The sequence below is a fragment of the Eucalyptus grandis genome, chromosome 3 (assembly GCF_016545825.1).
Source record: "Eucalyptus grandis isolate ANBG69807.140 chromosome 3, ASM1654582v1, whole genome shotgun sequence".
Classification (NCBI taxonomy): Eukaryota; Viridiplantae; Streptophyta; class Magnoliopsida; order Myrtales; family Myrtaceae; genus Eucalyptus; species Eucalyptus grandis.
In genome coordinates, this window is record NC_052614.1 from 12127190 (window position 1) to 12140175 (window position 12986).

The 12986-nt window shown below is 41.9% G+C and overlaps 1 protein-coding gene across 1 annotated transcript; it reads right to left on the bottom strand.

The window, feature by feature from the left end:
* Positions 1–9257: 9257 nt before the first annotated feature.
* LOC104431824 (probable 3-hydroxyisobutyrate dehydrogenase-like 1, mitochondrial) lies at positions 9258–10510 on the bottom strand. Its single transcript, XM_039308305.1, has one exon. The coding sequence runs from the start codon at positions 10469–10471 to the stop codon at positions 9422–9424; it is 1050 nt and encodes a 349-aa protein (XP_039164239.1). The 5' UTR covers positions 10472–10510; the 3' UTR covers positions 9258–9421.
* Between the last annotated feature and the right edge of the window lie 2476 nt (positions 10511–12986).

The window sequence follows — 12986 nt, forward strand, 5'->3', positions numbered from 1 at the left end:
AAGAATAGAAGCTTCAGAAGTGGGTCTCGTTGTTGCTGTTTGGCCCGTTTTGAGGTTGATCCCGACCCCAAAAGTTAGGCCCGCCTTGGAGAGTATCGAGCCTCGTTGCGTTCCGGACGATTTGAGTCGCTCGGATCGCTAAACAAGTGAGTTTAACTCACTAATCCTCACTTAGTAGGTTAATCACGCTTAGGGGTTGATTAGTTTAGGCTAAGATGAATTATGCTGTTAGATTAGATTAAATTATTGAATTTAATTAATTGACAATGCATGTTAGGTGGTTAGTTAGTGGAATTAGCATGTTCTAGTATTTATTTAACAAACCTAAGAATTTTTCTAGGCCCGTTTTGGCATCCAATTAGGCATTACAAGCCTAAGTTGGATTTCTTGGCATTTATTTAATATTTTCCGTAATTATTTAATTATTTATTTATTTTCCAGAAATTAGACCAGGATAGTTTGTGACTAGAATTTTATGCTAGTTATTGTGGTGCAATCTGTTTATTTATTTGAGCTCTAATTTGTGCTAAATTAATTTAATTGTGATTTTAGGATTTTTATTCCTAAATTAATTAATTTCAGTAATTGATTGGAAAATTACCAAATGTTAGTATACAACACCAAAAATCTAATTTTGGACTGTTGAAAGAAGTGGGAAGATCAAAAGTGAAATTATGATATTTTGGTTAAGGCCGACCGTGTACCCACACACGGCTATTTTTATCGGTGTGATAAAAATGAAAAATTGGTTATATGATTGGAGTCGTATATTATTTTGGCCTAGGGGCCCTAATTTATCAGCTTTGAGCAAGCATATAAATAGTATGCCATATTATCAGCTTTGGGTGAGCACATATTATCAACTTTGAGCGATCATATATATTATATTATATTGACATGGGGGCCTTAGATTATCAGTTTTTGGTGAGCATATATATATAGTATATTATATTATCAGCTTTGAGCGAGTTATACTATCTATTTTCAGTTTTGGGTAAGCAGTCCTAAATTAATAGGACCTTATAGATAGTATTGAATATACCGATCAGGGGAATGTCATGATGACATGTAATCGACTAAGTCGATTGATCTATGAATCGATCTGGTTGAATATTTGTTTGAATTATATTGTCTGACAGGAAGGAACTGAGGCCAAGGTAAGTCCTCTGACCCGTGGTGTACTTAGGTAGCCCTTAAGGCGTATTTTCTTCCTAATCGAGTCTTAGAATGGTAGAATTCATTGAGACGTAGTCTCACCCTATTGTGGGACAACATTTCAGGTCCATAGATGGCAGCACCTCTACCTCCTCCTAAGCATTTTGGTATACTCGAAGAGATCACTGAAATAGGTTATCACATTCCGATACACTATCACCCTGAAGGCTTGGAATATGTACTGGTGAAATCTACTGTCTAGGTTGATGTGGGTGAATCACAAAAGGTGCCCCACAAATACCGATCGTGATATTGCCACTACAATGATGGACAAAGGGTGGGCCCTGTGCCAGAATCTAATGTACCTATGTATGTTTTAGAGGTAGCGTTCGAGAAGGGGACAGCATATCCCAAGGGTGGATTGGTGATTGATGCGAAGGATCCCAAGCTCGAGGGCGATTCTGACTCCCTAGTGAACTCAGCAGTGGACTCCAACTGGAGTATGGAAGAAGGTGAGATTATCGAGGAGGACCCAGAAGAGGATCCAGGAGAGGGCTAAAACCCCACTCCTTGTCCATAGACTTTGTTGTGAACTTGTTGTTTAGGACTTGGCTTAGTAGTTAATCATGTATATATTTGCACTATTGTTAGCAATGTATATAAGTGTGGTTGTTTTTAAAGTTCGAAATTTAGAGTCCTACTTTCCTATCCCATTGTTTTATTGTCAGGGGATTATTTATATGCTTCCGCATGTGTACTAAAATGAAAGGGTTGGTGATGTGTCCTACGATGTCGCTATTTAATCGACCAAGGTGAGGGATGGGTGTGTGCCTGAGAATCGGGGCGTGACATCCCCGTTTAAGTAGTATCAGAGCAATGGTTAGAAATTGAAATGATAAGGTGCGATGGTTCATGAGAAAGTAGTAAGAATGACAATTAAATTCATGATGGTGCATGTCAGTGGTAGCTGATTGGTAGAATTGCTTGTTGGTTAGATCACTCTGTTTCTAATTCGGTATGGAATTGGAAGTAGGCTTCAGTAGTTAAAGTTGAGCCGTGAGTGATCGGGAGTAGCGAACTCCTACCAAGAGGACGGTTAGGGCCATGACTTGGGGTGGAACTCCGATCAGGGTCGGTACCCAAGGAGGCCGAAGTCGAGCGCTAGCTCAGGCTAGCGTGAGTGGTATGGCACCGCCTCTTGTTGGTGCCGAAGTAGCAGCCCCTGGTGATCCCAAAATTGAAGGGATCATGTAGGCGCTAGAAGCCATGAGAGATGTGATGGCACAACAGACACAGAATCAAGCCGTTGTTGATGCTGCCATAGCAACCTGCCGCCGCACCTATTGCCACACCTGCTACCGCACCTACCAAGGTTCAACCTGAGAACGTAGTGGTGTAGAGAGAGGCTGATTCACAAGCTGGTGGAGCAGTTTTTAAATTTGAGTCCACCAAGATTCATGGGCATTAGAGACCCCAAGGCCGCTTCACTTTGGATCCAGGATTTAGAGAAAGCTTTTGCACTACTGATGTGCACAAAGGCAGATCAGGTAACCCTGGCCGTTTATCAGTTACAGGGCAATGCCAACACCTGGTGGAGAGCTGCCAGAGAGACAGTGTTTCCAGAAAGAGTGATCCTGCTATGGGATGCATTCCTCCAAGCATTCAATGAACAATAATTCTCGAGGAACGCAAGAGAGCAAAAGATAGAAGAATTTATGCATCTCCGTCAGGGATCAATGACTGTTGACCAATATGGGGTCAAATTTGCAAAGCTATCTTAGTATGCTCCGAGGCTAATTAAAGATCCTAAGGAGAACCTAGAGCCACTTATCCCTACCCTAAAGCACATTTGAGAATGCATAAAAAAACACAACAACAACAAGAGTTTTCTAAACAACCTTACAATATTCGGAGCATTACAGAGTGAGAATTATTTCGGTATTGTAATCTTTTCACAATCATACTTCGAGCTCATCAAGACCGTTCGCAATAATGGACCTCATTAGATGCTCATATATTAGGATTTTTAATTTTAGGGATATATACATTGGAAATTTTAAAACTTGTTAAAAAAGTGCAATCAAGACCTAAAATTTGTCAAATTAGTACAATTGAGTCATTTGTTAACTCTATCCATTTAGACTAACGGAAAATATTGACGTGGCTTTTTTTAATATTTTCTCTCTCTTACATGGTGATGATGTGACCAAAACATAAAACACTAGGCTAAAATAACGTTGTTTTAGATCTACTTTTTTAACCATAAGCTTAATTAAATAAAATAAAATATTTTTAAAAAATGGAGTAGAGGTAAGGGCGGAGACCCTTTTCGCCACCGCCGTTGCCCCGTCACCGGAAAGGGCCAACGAGGGCTCGGCAAGGGTTGGCGAGGGTCACCAGGGCCTCAACCAGGGCTAGCAACCTTGCTGACCGTAGGCAAGGGGTCGTCAACCCTCGGCTAGATTCGGGTTGAAGGCTGCAGCCCTTGCCCAGATCTAGGGGAGGGTCATTGGGCCCTTGCTTGAGTCAACGAGGGTTGTTGACCTTAGTTGAGGCCTCGGCGATGGGGGCAACGATAGCAAGGGCCTCCACCCTTGCCTTTGCCATTTTTTGTGTTTTTAAATTATTTTTATTTTATTTAATTAAGCTTATGGTTAAAAAAATTAAAATTAAATCCAAGCGATGTCATTTTACTCTAGTGTTCCATGTTTTGATCATGTCATTGTCACGTAGGAGAAAGAAAACATTAAAAAAAAAAAAAAACTACGTCATCATTTTCCATTAGTCTAAATGGATGGAGTTTATAAAAGAACTCGATTGTACCAATTTGACAAGATTTTAAGGCTTGATTGAACTTTTTATAAGTTTTAGGACTTAATTGCATTTTTATGATAAGTTTTAGAACTTCTAGTAGACATATCCTTAATTTACTTGCAGTTATTTGCAAGCATATATGCTTTCTCACCACATCATCCTGGTCACAATTGTGAGATCAGATTAGTACCTGCTTGTCCTATATCAGGTTACATGTTATTCTAATTGGAGTCGCCAGTGGGCTGTAATGTGCCATGATTTGCTCACCTTCAAATCCTCTTCCTTGAGAACCATTGAGACAAACTTGGACTGGCTTTTGTGGACAAAGATGACACGGGGAAGCTATTGAAGAAAGGAACTATGCTAATTGTGTTGAAGATGATCATAGATACATTTATGGTACAAAAGTTGGCAGCTCGAAGGTAGGTAAGTATCAATAAAGACATAAAACTCCTGCACACAAAGGTATCCATGATTAGATCCAATGAGGTTAGAAGGAATTCCTGATTTATTGGCCCAATGCACAGCCCAAATTAAGTGATAAATTGGAGATATCAGTCTTGACAATGTGGTTATTATGATAGGTAAGTTCATTTTAATCAATGGATGAACCAACACTTTTCCAGGAATAAGAAGAAATATATACCTTGGGTGAGTCAGTACAATGGAAAAGTTTCTCACAGAAAATGATCTCATCTCAAATTCTGAATGTGAATACCACAATCTATTTCCGCACCTAGCCAAACAAATCATTAGCTACTTCGTTTCCTAGACGGTAAACAAGACCGCAACCAAAAGTGAAAACCAAGAGCCCATCAGCAGATCCATGATGGTTATACTAATTTCCTGGCCATGTATTGCTACACAATTTATAAATTGTTATGAATCCAGAGAGTTACCATGGTGACCATCAAATTGCAATAAAAAAATAAAAAAATGAGGACAATTTCTATGCGACAAATCATTAGACAAATACTCCGCTTTGTCTCACGAATCCTGATTAACATATCAATCCCAACATTTTCCCAGTCAGTCTATCATGCCTTTGAAAAATAGAAGCACATAATTCTTCATTCAATAGCCAACCATAGTTATCCAAATAGACAATCTTTTGTTGTTTGGATTGATGGATAGTGCTTGTAGTTGTTGCAACCCACTAATGTTTTGTACATTCCATAGATCGGCAAGGCAGCGACCTGAGCGATTCTGATTGATTGCTGTTGGTCCTGGTGTTTTTTTGTAGAGTCCGAGTCAAATGGCCAGCCTTTAAGTTTTCGCTATGCCCTCCTATTCTCCAATGGAACAGCTTTTGATTTGTTTCCCGATGTTCGCCTTCTGGATGATGAGCAAATTGGTCTTTTGGCGGCGCAAGGGAATGCGCAAACTTTCCACAGCATAGACCCAACATCGATAGGTTGAGCCTTCTAGTTGGGCAGGGAGGACAAAACTTGGTTACATTGAGCCCCCACATGATTGAACTAAACCAATCCTCATTGCTAGTTCCAGCACATCCTGAGGTCTGTGATTGATGGACCTAATCAGCCCGTTGCATGGAAGGAATTCATCTCAGATCACATCAGATGCTTTGCTCCTAAGTTTTTGAAAACTTAATAGTTCAATAGTAAAAATTATCGGCGCAAAGTTGCCAACACTTCAAGGAATTTGCCAGTGCATACTACATAACTTACTATTATCGACATGCTTAGACATGGTTAATAAAACATGTAAATGTATTACCCGTCATACAGCACGTTTAAATACATCTTGAGACTTTAATAAATGACAGAAAATGAGCATCTAGTGTATGCTGAAGCAGAAAAACCCAGCGAAAATCAAGAAAGTATCTACTCATTTACACACAGTATCAACTAATGCGCTCGCCATCCAAGCGTCCGTAATGGAGCCTCAACAATCACGCTCTTCTACTGGTCAAGATAGTGGGATTTCTACTTTCCAATCGTAGTAAAGTCACAGAGAACAGGAGTTTTGGACTACCCATTTCAGACACTGCAGCAACAAATTCATTGCTAAAGCCGGGTGATCAAACTATTGTGGACCTGAGATTACCATTAAGACTGACATTATTTCCATAAAGAATCCATCTCTGGCTATAGTTACTAGTAGTATCTGGCCTAATTCCAGATTTGAGACTGCATACTATCTCAAATAACAGCAGTTACGTATCCAACTATCAGTACTCAGCCATTAACAAACAGTTTAGTCACGAGTGGAGGTTGAAACCATCAGTTATTCCACTAAGAGAATGCTTTCCAGACATTAGAATATGAACTCCCATGAGAGGGTGCACGGAAGATAGAGTCTGGGCAAGAACTGAGTATTGAAGATTGCTTATAGCACGGTCAGCTACAGTAGAAACACATATTTAACTAGAAAAGATATGATTCCACTAACTCATTGAGAGAGAGAGAGAGAGAGAGAGGATATCATCATAGGCTATGGAGAAGATTATTGCAGATCCCAACAACGGACAGAAACAATGACTATGGCATGCTCCAAGCACCTCTGGAGACACGAACAGAGGGACTCTTGTTTGTTACTCCCAATGCTTCTGTGGAGCAATGGAGACACGAAACAGAGGGTCTCTCTCTCCCTCCCTCCCTCCCAAGTGCACTCATGGTTGTACCCTTCTTGGACTTGATTGATCTAAGTTGCCGCAACGAACCAGTTGCGTCTCTTCCTGTTCCTCCTCGTGGGCCTCGACAAGCGCCACACATTTGGCCTCGTGTTGGGCAATCACGAGCCATGTGTGCACCATCGCACAAGAAACACTTGAAGGAGAAGTGCTCCTTCTTGTGTACTCCACCGCTCAACTCCGCCTTCGCCTTTATAGGGCCATTGGTGGTTTGCTTCCACTAGGACGGTGGAACTTGTTATCCCTGGTGACTTTGTCCCTCGGTCGGGAGTCCGACTTGTTTCAGGAAGTTGCCTTGTATTCCACAAGGGTCTCAGCCACAGACATGGCCATATAGAGATCCTTTGCCTTGCACCGTTTCAGCTCTTACTCTACCTATGGTTTGAGACCACTCATGAGTTGGAAGTAGGCCTCCGTATCATTGATGGAAGGGATTTGGAATAGCAATTCCAAGAACTTCTTCACATATTCATGGACTCCTCCCTTTTGCTCAAGGTAACGGAGTTCGTCTTGAGCCTCCTCTTCCGCATAGGTGGGATAGTATCGTCATCGGAACTCCTCGACGAACGTCTCCCAAGTTGTTATAGGCTTACCGCACCTATCATCGCAACTATGACGCCATCACAATAAAGAGTCATCAGTCAAGTATATGGCCACGGTAGTTACCCATAGTGCGCCATCGGTAAGCCCCATTGCTCGGAAGTATTGCTTCATGTACCACAGGAAATTGTCCATATCCTTGGCCACCCACGAGCCCTTGAACTCCTTTGGTTTCAAGACGTCTACTCGTGGACCAGATTGCACAGTAGTCACCCATTCACGCATGCTGCTTCCAGCTTGGCAAGCTTCACCTTGATCTCAGCCATCTCTGCATGCATGGCCTCCACCAAGGCTTCCAAGGCATCATTTCGCTGCCAAAGTTCATTGGCTCTGTCGGTCAAGGTGCCCAACATCTCTCCTCGGAGTTCTCCCATGCCGGGTTTGAGCTCTTGTGCCTTTGTTTCGAGCTCTCACGCCTTTGCTTCGAGCTCTCGCTTTCCAAAATCAACTCCTTCAATGCTCTCAGACAATTCTTCGACCGTTCTTTGGACGTCCCCAACAACGATCTCCATCTTCACCACGCATGTCTCCAAGTCATGCAGCACATCCCTTGAACTCGAGCTACCACGTCCCTTCTTTTCCTTGGCGCCTTGTTGCTCAGTGGCCCTCCCACTTTGTTCCTCAAACACAGCTTTCTCACCCTGGATGGACATTACATCCAAACGTGGATCCATTGTGCCTTGAATCGACTTGCTCTGATACCAGATTTACATAAACATTATGCTTTTCATCAAAGAGCTTAGGCACAGCAACCTTTGCTTAAAAATCTCTCTCCCTCTCCCTCCCACCCCAACACCACCCCACCCCCGCCTTTTTTTTTTTTTCTCCTCCTCCTCCAGGGAACTAAACCTCTAGAGGGACTTGGACAAGCCCAAAAGAAATTCCCTGAAGTATCTCTGAGAATGCACCCAAAAAAAAAAAAAAAAGAGTGCTGTAGAAGAATTATTTCAGTGTTTTAATCTTTTCAAATCATACTTGGAGATCATCAAGACTGTATCTAATAACGGGCCCTGTTAGATGCTCATATATCAGGGTTTCAATTTAACTTGTGGTTAGTTGCAAGCATATATGCTCTTTGCCACACAATTGTGAGATCAGATTAGTACCTGCTTACCCTGTAGAAGATTACATGATATTCGAATTGGAGTCACCACTGAGCCCTAATGCGCCATGATTTGCTCACCTTCAAATCCTTTTCCTTGAGAACCATTACGACAAACTTGTATTGGCTTTTGTGGACAGAGATAACACAAGGAAGCTATTGAAGAAAGGAACTAAGCTAATTCAACCATAGTCACCTGACATTGCTGTTCTCATGGTTTCACTACAGTATCAAAGAGACATTGTGTTGAAGATGATTATAGACACCATCGATGGTGGAAAAGTTGGCAGCTAGAAGGTAGGTAGTATCATCAAACACAGAAACTCTTGCACACAAAAGTATCCAAGATTAGATCCAAACAGGTCAGTAGGAACTAAATTCCTGATTTATTGGCCCAATGCGCAGCCGCAAATTAACTGATAAATTGGAGATATTAGCGTCAAAATTATGGCCACTTTGATGCTGTTAAGTTGCTTTCAGTCAGTAAAGGAACTGACAACTTTTCTAGGAATAAGAAGAGATACAGACCTCTGGTGCATTACTAGAATGGAAAAGCTTCTCACAGATAATGCTCTTATCTCAAATTCTGAATGTGAATACCAAAATCTAATTCCCTTCCTACCCAAAACAAATCATAAACTACTTTGTTTACTAGACAGTAAACAAGTTTAGCTACCACAATCAAAAGTGAAAGCCAAGAGCTCATCAGCAGACCCATAACAGTTACACTATCCTCCTTTCCATGTATTGCTGTGCAACTCATAAAGTGTTATGAATCCAAAGAGTTACCATGGTGACCATCAAATTGCAATGATAAGGTGAGGACAATGTCCAAGTGACAAATCATTTGACAAATACTCCACTTTGTCTCACGAATCCTGATTAACATATTGATCCCAACCTTTCCCCAGTCAGTCAATCATACATTTGACATATAGAAGCACATAATTCTCCATTCAACATCCAACCATAGTAATCCACTCCTATTACAACACCAATACAGAGCAGCAAATGTAACTCTTCGTATATACCAAATGATCGTTTGTTTACGTATGCCAATATGAGTACACAATAAGAACCCTAAGCAGAGGTCATACTCATACATTGGGGGAGCCCGCATTCTCGAGCTTAACATTGTTAAGCCGCTCAAGAGCCAGAATGAGCGCCTGAGTGCCCAAATTCCCCTCCCCATGAGCCTTGAGCGACAAGTAAAGCTGCTGAGCAAGCGCCAAGCCTGGCAATGCGAGCCCCATCCTCTCACATTCCTTCAGGCATATCCCCAAATCCTTCACAAAATGGTTCACATAGAACCCAGCCTCGAAATCCCTCTGCAGTATCCTGTTCCCATACAAATCCAGCGACTTCGAGCCCGCAGCCCCAGTCGATATCGCGCTTACAAACATCCCAACATCGAGCCCCGCCTTATAGGCATAAACCATGCCCTCCACCAGCCCCACCATTGTCGAAGCGATCGTGATTTGGTTCCCCAATTTCGCGAACTGCCCCTTTCCGGGCCCGCCCATGTAATTGACCTTCCCCATCACGGAGAACAGGGGCTCCAGCCTGCGGACCGTCGCCGGGTCGCCACCCGCGAAGATCGCGAGGGCAGCGTTGCGGGCACCGCGGTCGCCGCCCGACACGGGGGCGTCGACGGCGTGGCATCCCTTGGCGGAGGCGGCGGCGGAGATCTCCTCGGCGAGGGAGGGGTCGGAGGTGGTCATGTCCACGAGGACGCCGCCGGGGCGGAGGGAAGCGAGGGCGCCGGAGGAGGGGTCCAGGAGGACGGAGCGGACGTCGGAGGGGTACCCGACGATGGAGAAGACGACGTCGGAGAGGGCGGCAAGGGAGCGTGGGGAGTCGGCGAGGCGCGCGCCCATGTCGAGGAGCGGCTGGGCCTTGGAGACGGTGCGGTTGAAGACGGTGACGGCGAAGCCGGCACCGATGAGGTGGCCGCACATGGAGCGGCCCATGACGCCGGTGCCGATCCAGCCCACGCGGGTGTTGGAGGGAGCGATGGGATCGGAGGCGGTGGTGGCGGCGGCGGCGGACGACATGGCGCGGCGGAGGAGGAGGTAGAGAGCGGAGAAGGAGGGAGGAGAGGCTGAGCGGAGGAGTCCAGTGAGTGGCAGTGACGAAGGCATCGGCATCCTCCATTTCGAAGGGTTGAGGAGGAGAAAATAGGGAAAAATTACAGAATGGATTTTTTGCTTTTTTTATTTCGTTATAATGCATCAGCTTATTAAAATTACAATTATTAATTACAAAATAACAAAAGTCCAGGCCCTCGCAGAATTGCTCGTTTGTTTTCGTCGTATGTTGATGACATTTCGGTGTATTCCATGTTTCTTTGCGAAGGCAAACGGAAATATGCGCGGGTGCGACGTACCTGAGACGAGAAATGCCGACCAAACTTTTACTAACCGTTTCAGGCTCAACTCGATTGATCACTCTGATGTTTATTCGAGTTATTCGATTAGCTGTCGAGTTCAGTTTGAGATAACTTACGCACGACGTTGATAAATTTGAAAGCTTTATCAAGTAGTCAGTAATGTTAGATCAAGCTTGAGTACAAGAACATGTGAATTTAGTCAATTGAAATTCCAACTTGGCAATTTAAATCGCTTCAATTTGAACTTGGCCATATTTTGTAACGTCTCTATTTCTCAATTTTTCTATTTTTTTCCTAAAATATAAAAATAACATAAATCATTAGAACATCGGCCATTTTTTCATTTTTAGGAACAAATCAACAGCTAGGAAATAAATTTGGAACAAAAATAATCAGAAATCTAAAAAAAAAACCCCACTTCTTTGTTTCTTGAAACAAGAGGCATCCGGATCAAATCGTCTAAAAAACGAGTTTGGGAATTGGTTCCTATTGGAATCGGTCTGAATCAAGTTCCAAATTTTGGAGCTGGTTGTAACTAGTCCAAGAACAAGTTCCGAATTAATACCCACCCTAAAATCAGATTGAACTGTCCTATTGCAGAACTGATTTCAGAACTGGTTTCAAAACTGGCTTTAGAAGCTAAAAAAGCCAAAATCTTAGTTTCTTTTTCTCATAAATTCTAACCTTAACACTCTTTCATCCTTTCATCTTCCCCTAAATTTTTATGGATGAATGGGAAATAGAATTTTATAATTTATGTTTTATATTACGTGTTTAAACTTTTTGTCATTTATAACTATACATGACTACATATTCATCTTATGGATTGTTATTTTTTGCGAATTATGATTTTTGTTGTTCATCTTTTTACTTTCAATTGTTTCATTACTCATAATCTCATATAATTTAACTATAAAAATTGAACCAAAATGAGGAACAAAAATATAAAACAAGTTATTGTGTAGACCTTAGAATTGGATTGGAAAAACAAAGTAGTTTCCAATAACCGGTTCTTAGCAAACAAGGTAGGCTTCAGGATCCAAACTGAGAAACGATTATAATAAGGTAAGTTCCAAGTTACTATCCATCCAAAAACTGAGAAACGATTATAACGAGGCCCGGCGATCAATTAGACACGAGGCCCGGCAACCTCATCGGCTTCAAGGGAGCCTTACAGGCCTTCAACTGTGAGGTCGAGCATCGGCTAGCCACAATGAAGCTCCCCTGAGGTCGGCGGCCATCACCGAGGCCTGGCAACCAACTAGAAAAGGAAGAAGAAGAAATGAAAAAAAGAAGAGAAAAAATTCAATATTAGAAAATCTTAGAAAATTATTGAAAACCTTAAAAAATCTACATCACAAAAAGATTTTAGAATCATTCCAAACGCATTAATACTATATTTCTATTCCGAGAATAGAAATTTTATACAGTTACCAAATACAATAGAAATTTTCTACAGTTACCAAATACATTTGAATGCTTAGAAACTATTTTTGAACTGAAATTGTTCACGGAAATAAAAAAATATTACCAAACACACCGACATTATCTATGGTTCAATCTGCATATGAATTAAAAAAAAAAAAACATGGAAATTGACCTGAAATTGCTACGAGAGATTAGCTCAAGTACGACAGTCACGAAATACGACCCTTACACCAAATTTGAACGCTACAACAATACACAGAGACCATAGTTTTAATGTCTCAATTTTTTCACTTCTGATGTAAGGTCGTTATTTGCAGAATGAGAATTTCCTGATGTTGGATGCTAGCGATACGTAACTCTTGATTTTTCACTCCACTCCTCACTTGTTTTAGTTGCACTGTTTTCAGACGTTCTTGTTTGTTTTCTTTCCAGCCATCCAAAGGACATACATTGACTGTTCCGCTTCGAATGCTAGTACGAAACAATACAGCCAGAACTTCATACACCTGGTAAAATACCCATCCAGAGCTGGGATGACCTGGCTTGCTATATATCCAAAAATAATCATGAGCCGAGTAGAATGAGCAAGAGCAATGCAAATTAGAGGTTCTGAAAACTACTGAAAATTTTTACCTTCGAAAACAAGTTCTATTGAGCTGAGGAGCCATTCAAAATGTTGATCAGATTTCTTGTCGCTTTTGACAAAAACACGTTTTTTTTCCAGACATTGATCGACGATCGGGGACCAGTGTGGCAATTGCTAAGACAACCTAAGCATTAACAAGGACGAGCAAAACTATGTTCCTATCAGTACAATTCACTGTAAGGACACCCAGTAACAGAAA

Bases quoted from the DNA above. Each gene is read 5' to 3' on its own strand.
- LOC104431824 (XM_039308305.1), bottom strand. From the start codon at position 10,471: ATGCCGATGCCTTCGTCACTGCCACTCACTGGACTCCTCCGCTCAGCC.